The sequence below is a fragment of the Anneissia japonica genome, unplaced genomic scaffold (assembly GCF_011630105.1).
Source record: "Anneissia japonica isolate Jap-2015-1 unplaced genomic scaffold, ASM1163010v1 scaffold287938_len408866_cov212, whole genome shotgun sequence".
Classification (NCBI taxonomy): Eukaryota; Metazoa; Echinodermata; class Crinoidea; order Comatulida; family Comatulidae; genus Anneissia; species Anneissia japonica.
The window spans coordinates 133,470-149,623 of NW_022696173.1; the positions used below are offsets into that span (position 1 = coordinate 133,470).

The following is a 16,154-nucleotide window of genomic DNA, read 5'->3' on the forward strand; positions in this document are numbered from 1 at the left end:
CTGACGTTACAAAGACGCACATTTTTTCCTGGATTTTTGGAGGTGCTGTTCTGTGTATCGAAGGACGCTTTAGCCTTTATTACATCAACAACAGCAATGTATTACGTACGAAATTAAACCAAATTATATGACCTAAACATTTTTCGAGTCATTTGAAGTAATGTAAGTTTTCTAGGACTTCATCCAACCTTGATAGAAACAACGATTTAATAGCTATAACTAGGATGATGATTTTATACATAACTTTTTCAGGCCGAGTAAGACTAGGCCTAGGCTAGAGTTCTGTCTCTTGTAACAAGACTTGTTTGATCGTCGTACGTACTCGGCGCGAATAACTAATCCGTCCCCGGCCCTGGACGTGTATCCTACGGCTAGCCAATGACCTTGCTAGGTAGGTCTAGCCAAGAATTGGTGGACATAAAACATAGCGCCTTTAGATCTGCATATCATATATGCTGCTATGAAGAAAGTTGCTAACTGGACTTTTGTTAAAACAAAAATAATTAACATAGGCCTAGGTGCGGTAAGAATACAAAAATAGATATTTTTATACTAATAACTACATGGCGTAGATAGGGCCTAGCCTATCTAGGCCTAAGCTATGCCCAAACATGCCCTAGTATAGTATAGGCAAGGCTTATTGAATTTCTATTTATATATTAGGCCGTGGCTAATTAGGCCTATGCTTACAATTTAGGCCTACGCCGAAGTGAGTAAAATCCTAAGTGACGCTGATTAGTCGACTTAATTAAAACCTTCAAAATAAGTCTCGCTATCTTAATGCACTACATCCATCTCAGCATAAGCATAGCCACTATCTAGGCTATACAATAATATAATAAGCCTATAGGCTTAATCTTAAGCCTAGTTAGGACCTACCTACCTAAAATTATATCGAGTCTACCTACAGGACCAGTCAAGGGGAGATGTTATTTTATAGCCTTGTCAATTGATGGCACTCTAATTTGCTACAGTATTTTACAGATCTTCGTGGGTAAAATGTCGCTTTTCAAGGCACGCGATTGGTGGTCAGCCAAAGTAGGCTCAGATGAGGTGTTTGATCAAGGTTCACTTTGCGTTGCATGTATAGACAACAAGCATCCTACTCACGGTAAGGCCATGTGAATATACATCAAATTTTTATTATTTACAAAGAAATATATATTATTTGCACAAAAAACATAGTTTAACACACCTAAATTATATGCAGCAGAAAAATGATGTGTCTATTTCTTGAATACTTACCTGGATGAACCGATATATGCCAGATCCCTCTTAATGATCTATTTACCATGTTACATGTAATTAATCATGATAACAAAAGATTTATAAACAATTTCAAAAGTCAATTAAGACATTGTGATTGTAAAAATTATAAATAAATTATAAACAACTTAGTTTAATATTTTCTTAGTATTGTGATTAGATATATCATCTAGCTAATTTACAATTTTAAAACTAATTTTCATCTACTGAACTACTGGTTGTCTGTTTGTGAATATTTTAACCTGATGAGAACAGACATTTGAGCATTGGATTGGACATGCAAAGCCGAGGGATTTATGTTCTATTAGGGGTGTTCTACTTAAAAGAAATAATAATTGGTATATCCACCTATAGACTACCAAAATCACTGCTGATTTGCTTAATCTTTATGAACGACTGCCTAATTGATACTCCAAATATTCCTGATGCTGAAAATTGTTTAATTCTACAACAGTGTCAACTGATTTTACACCTGATTCTCAAACTGTCATCTGATGAAATACTTAAAAATGCTTGATAATAATAATTTGATGCTATCATATATTTAATAATGTGCTTATTATAGTCCTAATAATACTTTTTCTTTATTTACATGACAGATAAAGTAATAGTTGGCAGTTTGAATGGAATTGTGCGGATATATGACCCAAAATCACATGCTGATGATGATAAAGGGCAAAGCATGCTTCTGGAAATGCAGTTACCTCAGCCAATTCTTGGCCTGGAAACTGGACAGTTTGTTTCGTATGTAAACCATATGCCTTATCGAGGTGTTTGTGAAAATGATACTATGATAATATTAATAATTATGATAAAAATATGATTACTTTTGGATTGGATTTATTCGGTGTAACACCAAGGATAGCCCACAAAAGTCTAGAAGAAGACTTGTTTCCAGTGGGGTCCTTCTGGTGGTGATTGGACAGTACACCAGGAGACAATCCCCTACTCTTTTCCGAAGAGTGTACTGTGTTCTTTAACATGCACATGGGTCATAAATGCACACGGGACAAACGGCTTAAACGTCTCATCCGAAAGACGGTGCGCTATGTAACTTGTATTTCAGCCCTCTAGCTGAAACACAAGGAGAGGCAGCGATGGGAATTGAACCGGGGACCTAGAGATCTCCACGGTTCAGCGCACACACAGTGGCTACCACCAGATTAGCCGACTGAGCTAAGCTGCTTTGATATTATGGCACTGATTATATGAATGTCTGTATGATTATTATATGATTATATGTAATATTATTATTTCATTGTTAGTGTTACTGTTATACCAGATTTTAAACATCATCGAAATATACTAGATTTTATTTAAAGTCTGTAATATTAGAGAGTTTTTATTCTTTATTAGTAGTATTAGTAGTGGTGGTGGTTGTAGTAGTAATACTAGTAGCAGTAGTAGTGGTGGTTAATTGTTATAAATTCATTATTGTCACTGGTTATTATTTGTAACTAGTGTATATTTTCGCTTCTATCATTAAATTTATTGGTAATTATCATATACAGAGCATCAGAAGGAATTCACCTAGCAGTTTTACACCCAAGAAAGCTAGCAGTGTACAGTTTATCAGGTAAATAATACTGTAATGTTAATTTTAAATTGGCATAAAATAATTAAAAAGTTATTTACTATTTTTACAGCTGGGATCCTGAATAAAGTTTGCTTCAATTATGTCTACCTTAATAAGTAATTAATCGTTAAATTGTTTCCTTAGAACAGAATTTGGCTTTTGTTAAGGTATTTTTTGTCTTTTCAATGTGAACTAGGGTCACAAGGGGCTGTTGAACATGGTAGCCATTACCAACTGAATGCCATGTATGAACATAACCTACAGAGAACTTCGTGTAACATGACTAAAGGCAACTTTGGTGGTGTGAAAGGTGGGTATTCTGGTGGTGGTGATGATGATATTGGTGGCGAAAATGGTCATGGTGATCATGATGGTGGTGATAATTATGATGGTTATGATAATGGTAGTGATGATGGTGGATATGGTGGTAGTGCTGATAAGGCCAAAAAAAATTAATTGTTTGTTTGCCCTTCTTTTTTTAAAAATGATAAATAGAGGCAGGTGGAAAAAGTTTTTATTTATTTATTTTTATTTAAAGATACTCATCAGATGGAATAAGAATAACCCACAGAGGCCTAGAATGGCAAAATCATACATCATACAACAACTTTACACTAATTTCTAGGGCATCTGGCAAAAAGTAAAGATAAATTCACTCACATTTTTTTTAATTTGTAAAGAAAAAAGCTAAAAAGTTTTTTTTTTGTTTTTCCGCCCCTATTTTTTCAGTGAGTTAGGGGCGGGTGGAGGAGGGCAAACAAACAAATTTTTTTTGGCCTAATGATGGTTCAAGGATCAGTTTATTGATTTAAAAAAATATAGTTTCTACAATTTAAATGATGCTATATATTTCTGTAGATGTAGACAGTTTTTATTCATTTTTTAATTTACTCTTTCTACAAATCACCTTTTTTTTATGCTTGCATCATATATTATTTTCAATACCATATTCATTATGGTCTTTTACCTAAGGCTTTCAATTTTAAGACTGTTGCATTTGAGTAAACCATTCTGTAGCCCTGGTTGGTTTATACAAATTGTTATTGTATTTAGGTAAGGAATTCCTGTGTGTGCAATCCATGGATGGAACAGTGTCGTTCTTCGAGCAAGAGAGCTTTTCATTTAGTCGCTTTCTTCCTGGTTTTCTTCTCCCTGGCCCAATCAAGTACATGCAAAGAACGGATTCGTTTGTGACTATTTCCTCCAGTTGGCAGGTGGAGAGCTATCGCTATCAAGTTCTTGCTGTGGCATCTGATTCAGGGAATAACAAAAATGAGTCTCAAAACATTTCAAAAGGGAAAAGAATAAATGTAAGATAATGCCCACACATTCAAAACTAATAAATATGCCCCACTGGTCTCATACATCCTCGGCTCTGGGTTCAAGGTCGATTTTGTTGCTCTGGAGGTGAGTTCAAGGGGGTTTATCTCTGACGACAACAATAAACGCCTCAAAACTATCCATAAATCTATTAATTGTCCCATATCATTTAAGCCTTTTATAAACAAAATTTCAAAAATTGCCATAGTTTCGTCTTATAGCATTTATTACGCCAGAGATGAACCCACCTGGATAAACCCGCCTCTATTCAACATCTAGTTTCGGTATCTCACTGCCTTCTGGCCAGGGGAACGCCTGGTCCTCGACGATGAACTGTCTTATTGTTCTTTTTTTTCCTTGTGTTTCTTTGTTTTTGATGTTTTTGTCTTGTGGCACCCCCCTGCGTGTTTTTTAATTCGACAAGTCTGGGGTTTTCGTTTCCTTATATTCACTCAATTTCATATGAATTTTAATGTGTTCTGATGTATATTTTTGATGAATAAAAGTGATATTAAAAAAAATTTTGCATTGAACTTCTTTTGCTTAAATCTGATGCAATTCAGCATATTGCTGCTAAATAAAATATGTATGAATATATAAAGATATGAAGTTTGCGTCAGTAAATAATCATAGGAATGATGTTTTGCCCTACCAGACGTGATATGTATGAATATAGTAAAAATAAATAAAGCAGAATAAAGAACTAATAATTTAGAATTTTTTTTTGTAGGTTGATTGGACATTCAACATTGGAGAGCCAGTCATTGATATCTTTGTGTTCAATCAGCCCCAGACACCAACATCAATTCTTATTTTAGGTAAGTAGTTTATTTAAAAGTAGAAAGTCTACCAAATGAAAGGCGATGCTCAAAAACTGATGAGTGGTGGATGGTGACCCCTGAGAGTTTTTGCATATTTAGTTTGCCTGTTTGCCTTATTTCAGTGTGCTAACATTATTTCACTATTGTATAATACTTAAAGACGTGGAGTTATTTTAAGCTGTAATAAGCAAACATCCTGACATTGAAAGGATTTGAATCCAACAAACCACATATTTCTTATTTAATTAACTTAATCCAAAATTATTTTTCATTGTCTTCCAGTACAATTATATAATATACATAATATATATCAATTAGCTACAAAACATGAATCATCTTTTTTTATACTGTAGGTGAACATTCCTTTGTATGTTTAAAGGAAAATGGTAATTTGAAATTCTTGAAGAAGTTAGAATACAACCCAAGCTGCTTTTGTCCCTATGCATCAGGTAAGAACATCAAATTTACACAGTATTTTGTGAACATTCATTAAACCTATCTTTCCCCACCCCAATCTCGGCCAAAATGTGATTCATTTCTTGGCCATACAGATGCTTTACTATTATAATTGGCAATTAAGTGTTCTTCATGGAATTTTCAAGAAACATTTTGTTTTATCAAACATTTTTAGAATTTGATAATAATATTCATAAAAGGAAGTTATATTTATACAGCACAAAAGTATAGATGATTCTGATAACTATACACACAAAATCACCCTAACACAAAGAGGACAAATTAACCATAAGAACTATATTAAACTTATATTAAACAAAATGTGAAAAAGAGAAATAAAACAAAAGAAAATAGAATGAGTCAAATCGCATCATTAAAAAGAGAGGGTTTATTAAAAGAACGTAAAGAGAAAATTATTTTGAGCGATGCCCTGAAACTTGCTATTGGTAGGCGATTACTTGATGTATTCTGGAAGGTCATTCCACAAATAAAATGAAATATAAAGAAGTGATATGTGTCTATAAGATGTAGTAATGATCTTTGGAATTATGGGTAAGGGCAGTGATGTTGCAGTTTCTATAACATTTGTATGCTTTGTTTCTGTGTATAGTTTCTGAAGGCAGCATCAATACAATGATAGGAACCTACACAAGTCAATTGATGATATACCAAGACATACAACTAAAGTGGACTGCAAAGCTTGACTACATCCCAATCTGTATCCAATCAGCTACATTCAGGTAACAGCCTATATGCATGTCTCCACTGTATATGTTCTTTGTTGATTGAAACTATTTAGTTAAACATTTTTTATTCTCAAAGTATTGTATGGTGTTACTATTTTATTACAGACAGGTTTATACCCTTTTTCAATCAAAAGGAAAATTTTCAGCTCAGCATGCCTAATTCATAATTTTTTTATTTGTAAAAGTTACTTATTCAAATCATACCATACCCTGGGCTTTTGCTTGAGAAAAGACTGATACATAAAATTGGGTGTAAAGTAAGGGGTCGGCTTATACATGAGGTGGGGTTATACCTGAGGAACTGTGGTATATAAGTATACCAATGTATTGTTATAAAAAAAAATGATGATCAGTTTAATTTACAAACAGAGACCTGACAGGAGCTGTTGTCAGTCTAGATGAAGATGGTCATCTTATGTGCAGTTACCTTGGCACAGATCCTTCCACATTCAGTGTTCCTCCTCCTGACTCGAGGGAGATTAACTATGCTGAACAAGACGAGGAGATGAGAAATCTTCAGATGGCTATTAGAAAGGCACTTGGGAGGACAGGTATGTTCCTAAAAGTCAAACTTTTTCTATGGTAGTGTTTGGGGTTAACAGGGAGCAGCTTAACTCAGTGGTAGTTCAGTTCTATTCCCATCGCTGCTCCCTTGTATTTCAGCTGGAGGGCTGAAATACAAATTTCCATAGCACACCTTCTTTGGGATGAGACGTTTAAGCCGTTGGTCCTGTGTACTATAGCCCATGTGCATGCTAAAAAAACATGGTACACTATTCGGAAATAGGTAGGGAATTGTCTCTTGGTGTACTGTTCAATTCACCACCTGAAGGACCTCACTGGAAGTAAGTCTTAGGCCTTTTGTGGTTTGTCCTTGGTGTGTTTCACACTGACGAAATCCAATCAAATCCAATCCAACAGATTGTTGTTAGTAGTGTCACTATCATCATTACTGGTGATAATTATACTATCTTAAAGCAGTGACTCATTGGTACTTATTTTTACATATTGAATACAATATACTAGTTTGAAAAATAGCTTTTAATCCAGGAGGTATGAAAATGTAGTTAATATTTAAATCTTATGTCTGTTATTCAACAGATCCGATTCCAGCAAAAATGACTGACAGTGGTGTCACGATAAAGGCCTCTGTACCAAATAGGATTGACACATCAAATGTAAGTTATTTATAATCTATAACTCTTCAAATCAAAAAAGTAACATAAATACTGGTATCTGATTGTTTGATAATATAATTTGAAATTTGTAAAGTGTCTAAATCATTAATTAGTAAAGCTGATAATCCATTGCTGTACAATTCATCGATTGATGTGGGCTTATTTGAACCATAAATATTATTTCTTTTTGTCATCTACCATTAATAGTCAGCGACACTGGATACTGAAGTAAAAGATGATGACCCTATACCGTCCGTTATTGTAAAGGTAAGCTCTGTCAACACACACAATACCAATATTGAAATATATTGTCTTGCTATAGTTCTGCTTTTTAATGATGTTTTATTATAAGTCTAAACTATTTGATTTATTATTTAATTAATAATTCTTTTTCAGCTTTCAGTCACCAGTAATACGAGTGTACAGAATGCAACTTTGCTGGTGTACGCCCCATCCCCACTGGCTGCAAATCAGGCCACATTCAAGATTCCGTTTATTGGTAAGCAAGGCTATTTGGTAATAGCTAAATAAACCAATCAATACCAAGTTTATAAGATGTATTTAGTTTAGGGTGCTTCATATAGTGAGATGGACCATTCCATTATTTATGAGAGGTAAGTTAAGCAATGTGAAACTCATGGACTAAAAACATTACTTCTGATTTGTTTAATTTACACCTTGAGAAAAATGTGTCCATAATAATATTAAAGCTGATACTAATGATTATATTATCAGTAAAATTAATAGTGATAACAATGATGATGATGAAAATAATACATGATAATGATGATACTTATTATATTATAATAATAGTAATATAAATATTTTGTTTTTAGATTCCTCGGCACCAGCAGAAGTGACAACATCATTTTTTATGAAGGGTAACTGCCTGCCATCTTCACTAACTGCAAAGGCAACAGCTACGTTCATGCTTCCAAATGGTTCGTTCACGCTTAAATAATTGTATATGTATGATGAAACAATTACTGTACATTTAAACTGAAAGAATGGTGCATTCCTAAATGAAACAGAAATGGTACATTGACATTGAAAACCAGTCCATTCAAACTGAAAAATGTAACATGCTTACCCTGTTTTATGATTATTTACAGGGGCACCTCGAGTATCACATTGTGAATTCAAGCTACCGTTTAAACTTACCTGTAAAGCTTGTGCACCATTTAGCACTGCACTTCATAAGATTACGCTAGATACCAATAAATCACCTATCAACTTGACAGAGATATTTGCAGGTATTTATTATTCATGTGTTTTTCAATAATAATGGTAAGGTAAGGTATTATTAATGATTATCATAGTTTATGTGACAAACTTAACATATATGGTATCCCGTAGGATTAACTGATTGGGGATGAAATTGGTCTGGCTGAATTACAAGCCGGAATAGGAATACTCTCCAGAGAACTAATACAAAATGATTCAGGCCTAGTTCAGGCTAGGTGGATAAACCTGGCTCAACTCACCAGGTTTATCCACCTGCCAGTCTGAACTAGGTGGCTTATCTCAAGCCGGGCTGTGTTCTTCTAGTATCTAAGCCGGGCTTTAATCATTGTGGGGCGTCTTGCATTGAATTCGGATAAAAAAAATGACCAATCAGCATTCAATTACGTGAGCAAACATACGTTTTGAGGGCAATGTTTCGAAACATATATGCAAATACTTGCACCTGGCTAATCCCGCTAGTCTGAACGCCTGGCAAAGTTAAGCCGGGCTTAACCTTGAGCCCGGCTCTACGTAAGCCTGGCTTATCTCCAAGTCTGAATGTAGCCTAAAACTATGGACCTTTCTGGAGTGCCATTCTACCTTAACATCTGGCCTATCAAAACAGCACCAGGAATATGCAGGTGTCCCACAAAAATGTCTTGTCCCACAAATACACATGTTTATGTACACTTATGCTGTTGTTTAGTGATGATACTTTAGAGCAGCTTTTATGTTCTTAATCATTGTCAATGATAATTCAGATATGGGTGTTGAAAGTGCTGGTGGGAACGGTAATGCAATTGCATTTCAAGTGTATGGTGGACCAAAAACTGTTATATTGGCATCAAAGTCATCACGTAAGTACAGGGCATCTAATATTATTACTAACAATAAATGATCAAAGGTGTTGATATTGGTAATTTAATATATAATATTTACACTGATCAAAGAAGCAGAAAAAGAAAAGCTACAAAAAGCAGAGGCATCAACAGTATGACTCCCTGGCAGCTAATTAATTTGATGCAGCTTTTAAAATTAATTATTTATATCAATAAAGGAAAAGTACATACATGCCCTACTTAGTGCCAACAATTAGTACCCTGCCAGCCCCAGTCACTTTTGGTTATCTCCCTATGCCCTTAACCATTAGTGGAGCACCTTTTTCAAAAATGTCTAATCTATGCCTTGACTATTAGCAAAAATAGAATGCATAACAGCAATTAGTGGAACAGTCAATATGATACATAATGATATGCAGTTGAATTTAAAGGTGAAACCATAGTGTATTTTTTGAGAAAAATTTTGCTAGTAAAATTTCATTCCTTCTCAAAAGTTATGCACCCACGTTTTTATTAACACAACTCTTCAATAAAGAACCTGTTTGAAAAGCCCCAGGTTGTAGCTTAAATGATAATTAAATAAATAAATGAATAACTACAGCTCATGTGAGAGAATGAGCCTATTTTAAATTATATTGTTATATTTTTATATAGTATAATTGTGACTTTGCTTTCTATCTCGTAGAGCGTTACCGTCTGCAGTCGGATGTCTTTGAATCAATGTGGTTGATGCTGAAGGAGCTTATTGATCGACTGGTGATCTACCACAAGAACGCAGGTGTCAAAGGGTTTGAATGCTCCTACTCAGGTAGCTTACCAGTCACAGAATACTGTCAAATCATAGATGCCCACTTGGAGGTAATTGTATTTTATTAATTATCTGCATCTTTGAAAATTATAGGAAAGGTGCTAAAATCTAAAAAAATTAAATCAACACATTAAATAAGTTGGCAATTTCCATCGATACATAGATTGAATGGATTCATTTTTAGCTGATTTTCTATGAAAATCTTAAAAATGTAGTCTATTTTGTGAATACTTACCTGGATAAACCAACTAGTGCAAAGTTTTCTTTAGCAAGACTTACCTTTGAAAATAAATGGAATCTTCTGTCTGTGAAGTGTATGTAATCGGTATACATTCTGTAATCGCCTTCTCAACTTTTTGCCTATTGACCACCAAGCAACTTACACTATCTACTATGTTACCCGAGTGTGTTGTTATTGAATAGCTCAGGCATTTGTATACACATGATGTATTGCTTTTTGGTATGGAGACACATGTAGTAAAGCATTATATCAGTTCAGAAGCTAGTTGAATTTTTTAGATTTCATATTGAAAAACTTATGCTAAAGTTTTTAAAAAACCGTGGTTTATTCAGGTTGATTTGGATATAATTTTGCATAATTTTACATAGTGTAAAGTCAGGACAATTTTTGTTTGTAATTCAACTTTAGTAATTTTTGTAATGTTATTTACTTCAGCTTCGTGTCAACCATGAGAGGTACATGCAACTGTTGGATCAACGAGCGAAGCAATTCCGTGCAATTCAAAGGCGACTTTTGACTCGGTTTAAAGACAAGACACCAGCACCATTGAATAATTTAGATACCTTGCTTGACGGCACATATCGGCAGGTATGCACACACTAATCATTCAACAATGTAAACCATGTCCTACAGATAGACTATAAAATATTGAATTCTCAGCACTAACTACATCTTTCTTGATTTCAGATATTGAAGCTAGCTGAAGGGGTGGAGGAAAACCAGAAAGCTATGGTTCGGTGTTGCATGGGTTTAAGCTGTGCCACCCTTATCATCACCACCCTGATGAAATTATTGTATAAATTAAGTGACAGCGAGATGGATGTACTGCAGTCAGCACTATCTCACCACGTACCAGTGGACTCCGAACAGGTACTTTAAAACTTTGACTGATTGTTTTAGCAAGCCCCTCATTCATCTCTCTATGCCTGTTGAAATATAAATACCCTGAGCTGTTCATCTTTTTATTGGCTGTGATCTGCCTGTAACCACATTTCCAGTATATCTTTACATACCTATTTACCATAATCTATAAGTTGATAGTACAGTACCAATAAAATGATGGTCTACTCTACTGTAAATGGACCTTCCCGCTAAGCCCCACCTCTTTGATATTGTTGCAAAGCATTAGCGTAAACGTATGTAAACACTCGATCATGACCCCGTTCTGATTGGGCAGTTTCTAAGTTTGACATTCCGGAAAGGTTTCATTTTTGAATAAGAATAAGTCTTATCATTAGTTGAATAGACTTGCACTATAAATTGCTACAAGCAGTTGGGCTGCATTTATTTATACTCGTAATGGTACTCATTAATTAAAAGGCACAGAGAACCAACAGACTGTATTTTTTATTAATGTGGGAATCTTACTCCAAGGGTTGGGAAGAGGTGACTGATGCTGCCTTGACTAATCTCTTGAGGACCTGCCTAGCTAAGACCGCAAAGGACCAAGTTGTGAACCCAGTATCGCTCACTAAGCCTAGTGATAGTATAAAGCTGAACAAGCATCTACATCAAGTGTGTGAGAGACTTGGGAAGGGGGGTAGATTGATTGTTCCAGGCCAGAAAGATCGTAAGTTCACAAATAACTTCTTATAATCTTGGTGTCTTATATCTTGTTGGATCTTTGTTAAATGGAATTTCCATCTTTGCCATTCCCAAAGACATTTCTTATGATTAATTTTAGAACAACACTTTTTCTGGGTGATTTCAAGCACTGCACAATTTTATGAGATTTCTTGATGTATATTGTGTATAGCAGTAAAAACTCACTCTGCTATGTCACACTAACACCACTAAACACATAATTTTGTGATGTTAGCTACATAGACACAATAAATAATAATAATGCAGATAATATTATTATCTATGTTTTTTCTCTTGTTTACTGCACATCAAGACAACAATTATGTAGTACTGTACTATGCACTTTATCTTTTTGAAGCAGTATTTAGCATTTTTTAACAATTCATCGCTCACATCAAAAACTTCAACAGTGAAAGTAGATCGTGTTAGTTTGTGAAAACAAAAAAGTGCAGTTGTTGTTATAGATTTTTTGTGTGGTAAAGAATGCAAAATTGCTTGACAACCAATACACAATCTACTTTCATTGTGTTAGTTTGTGATGTGAATGATGTGAATTGTAGAACCTTTTAACTTTAATCTAAAATATAAACATTGGTTATGATATGTTTTTAAACAGAAGGTGATCTAGGTCCAAGAAAGACAACTGGAAACCCCACTACCAATGGACAAGAAGCAAATCGTGATACTGAGTAAGAATAGCAAGTTTTCATTTGATATTTCAAATATTTAAAGTGTTAGTCTAACATTAATGCTGTCAATCATTTTAAATATGTAATCATCCTGAGTTAAATCCTAGTGATTGGCATTATATCTTAGACATGAAAATTACCTAGAATAAAATTACCTTGACCTAGAATAGTTGATCTCATTTTAGACATGTTTCTTAATTTTTTCTATGTTTACAGAAACTTTTTATCATAAATCATTATCTGTAAATATTTCCTCGGCTTCTGGACCCAATTGGAAATAAGTCTGGTGTAAAAACACTAGATTTAATGGGTCACCCGGGCATTCAAATAATTATTTCCCATGTTGTATTTTTTATATATTTATTTGAAATTTTTAAAGTGATTTTACATTAAAATAATTTTAATTCTCCAGGAACAAAGATTTTGCTGTACCACAGGTATCGATACCCTCGTACCAAAAAGCCACAGGACAAGAGGCTAATGGACCGGTCGCTAAGGTGGCAACGCTTGGCAAGGATGTTCATGAATTACCAGACCTTGGGGCTAATGAGAATCACAAACCTCTTGGGCAACTCCCGTCAGTTGGTGGTGGACATCTTGGTGCTCTGCCAGCATTGGATGGGCCAGGTAAGATCAAAATTTGATTAGTTATGTAGGTTATATTTTATTTTTTAATCCCTGATATAAAGTAAGTTGTCCGACAAGAGGTTTGACAATTACGCCCATCTTAAGCTGCTTAGAGACTTTTCAGAATATTGATGCCTCTAATAATAAAAGGGTAAACATTATTTTTTTCCTTTTCTTATGGGCCTTGTCACATCTGAAAGGAGCTAAGGCATGTTATTTAATTTTTTCTATGTTTCACCCAACTGGTGTTGACACAGTGCTGCATAGATCACCCTTGTAAAAATTGTTAAAACATTTTTATAATTGGTTTTTGTAGGACTTGAACCTCTTGCAATCCGAACAAAGAAGAAAAAGAAAAAGAAAAAGTCATCCCATGCGGAGGAGGGGGATGGATCAGAAGCTGCTATCGATTCCATACTGGAACTTTAGATCAAACAACTTTTTATCATGTAATTAGCTGCAACACAGCATGTATCCTTGCTTCATTTTAGATTCACTGAATGTGTATATTTTGCACTATGTAGCATGCAGCCATAGGAAAGCAACAGTCTACGTATACAAGTCTCATTAAGGACTTAATTTGAAGAATATCTTTTGAGTTGGTGGTGTGAACTGGTCGCCTGGGTGTTAAGCATGTTATACGAAATGAATAGTTGATCATTAATTTTACGTATGTCTACTCAACACCAATTTTGCAGACACACTCCCTCATGCAGCAGTTAAAGCGCACAACTAATTCACTGTTGATAAATTCAAATGTCAGCTGAGGGCTTACTTTGTCCAAATTAAACATTTTAAAGTGGAGCTGTGGATTGAACGTTAAGATGCTTGACTTCAAATCCCAGGGTCCTGGGTTCATTTCCTGTCAAGGTGTTTTTTCCCGTAACAAAAAACAACTTCACTCCCTCCCCAAGCCTCATATTGACACTTATGTAAAGCATCTTGTGTGTATGTTTATCTTGTGAAAGGGATTACCACAAAGAATGTGATTATGTTCACAATTGGCATATGTATCCTTTGCCCTTGTGCCTAAACATCAAATTTTTAGAAAGTAATAAAACACTTTTATTGTCTACAAATGAGATACATATCTATGCAGTAGTAGTCACAATGCAGTGAGAAATTACTGATCTCATTAAACATTGTTTTTCTATAAAAGGAAGTTTTTGCCTTAATGGTCTGTAAGTTGAACTTGCAGAATTTATAATAGCCTCCTTCCATGCAATTGAATTTTATATTTACATTATGTTGTGTATTTTATTTGTATGTTGAAATTGCATGGAAAATAAATATATTTAATTTGATTTATTTGGAGGTTTTAGTAGATACAGTAGAAACAAATAATCAGATTGAATTCTTGTCGCATACAGGTAGTCTATTGCAAGTTTATTAACCAATCAGATTAAATAATTGTATCATGATCTGTTGCTACATTCTGCAAACCAATCACATTGTTAAATGCTTATCACATGGTTTTTTGCGATGTTTAATAAACCAATCTGATTGTTGAATTACTGTCATGTGATGTAGTGAAAGCACCTACATATTATATATAAAATAAAATCATATAATGGTTTTAGAATTTATAAATGTTTTTGTCTTTGTTTTAAAAAATGAATAATTTATTTATAGTATAATGAATAATAATGAAATAAGTGCAGTGTAATACAGATAGCTCTGTCGATAGCTTGTATCGTTGTTGTTACTATTGTACATATATTATGATGTTCTTATTATGTTACAAGAATTATGTTCATGAGTTAACCACTGAATCCAGTAGTAAAAATAATTATATATGGCCCTAATTCTCTGCCTTTTTAAGACTGGGGTCCATATATAAAGCATTCTAAACCGTCGTTAGCCCCATGTGCCTCAGCTGAGGATGCCGCTGGCTTGAATTTAAAAATAACGGAACCTTTATAATGCGAATCCATACAGGCATTTATATTCCATCACTTACGTAAATAAATAATCTGAACTTCATGATCTGAGAACAATAGGCATGCATTATAAGCTGAGGTAGACCCATAAGGAATGCTCTCATTACTATATCATCATCAGTTGGGGTGGGGGGGAAATTTTCAAAAATGAATTTTGGTCGAGTTTTATTCGCAGACCATTGTTTTGACCCTGGTCTTGAAAACTGGTAATATGTATGCACCAATCTGTCTTATCTTTTCATAGTGTTTATCATGTGCAAATGTATGAAATATTATATTTAAAATATTTAAATGTAAGTAGATCTAGATTTGTCCTTTTGAAGTATTCTTTTGAATAAATAAGTTTTTTCTGAAGTCCAAACTTGGTTCAGTTTTGTGTGTGCTTGTATTTATGAAGATGTATGTTTAAAAGTAATTGGTGTGTGACAGATTGCATTTCAGGTTCTTAACCTTCAATTCCGTGGATTTCAAACCCAGGATGCTGATCATCTTGTTTTTTATAGTACATTTGTCTGTACTTACATAGAAATAGGGAAGGTGACAGTATGTAGCTGCGATATTTAAAGACTTTTTTCTCTTTCATCTGTCTATTCTGAACGATCTAACATCCTACTCTCTCAACTGCTGCTCTTGAATATAAAGCACCGTAGAAATCTTGAATTAACTAATTGCTGCTTTCAAAGAACAATACAATGTTTGTATGGAAAACAGCCAATTCATCAAGGTAAAATCACTCTCCATGAAATTATCAGTGTGTGGGTAAGTGTGTGTGTGTGTGTCTGTGAAGAGGTAGCAGAGGCAGATCCAGGAATTTTAAATTGAGATGAAGGTCTAGTCCA

The 16,154-nt window shown here is 34.3% G+C and overlaps 1 protein-coding gene across 2 annotated transcripts; it reads left to right on the plus strand.

Annotated features, from left to right (window-relative positions):
* Positions 1–30: 30 nt before the first annotated feature.
* LOC117101727 (protein PTHB1-like) lies at positions 31–15,676 on the plus strand. Of its 2 annotated transcripts, none has more exons than XM_033241762.1 (23): positions 31–162; positions 985–1,111; positions 1,866–2,010; positions 2,778–2,842; positions 3,039–3,152; positions 3,896–4,152; positions 4,893–4,980; positions 5,337–5,432; positions 6,050–6,179; positions 6,555–6,736; positions 7,287–7,363; positions 7,571–7,630; positions 7,760–7,862; positions 8,200–8,304; positions 8,476–8,616; positions 9,349–9,444; positions 10,112–10,284; positions 10,911–11,063; positions 11,163–11,345; positions 11,850–12,045; positions 12,676–12,748; positions 13,161–13,375; positions 13,692–15,676. In XM_033241762.1, the coding sequence occupies exons 2-23, from the start codon at positions 1,000–1,002 to the stop codon at positions 13,802–13,804; spliced, it is 2,877 nt and encodes a 958-aa protein (XP_033097653.1). In that variant the 5' UTR covers positions 31–162; positions 985–999; the 3' UTR covers positions 13,805–15,676. The 2 variants fall into 2 exon arrangements, with proteins under 2 accessions (XP_033097653.1, XP_033097654.1); XM_033241763.1 differs by having other exon boundaries at positions 38–162; positions 975–1,111.
* The last annotated feature ends 478 nt before the right edge of the window (positions 15,677–16,154 follow it).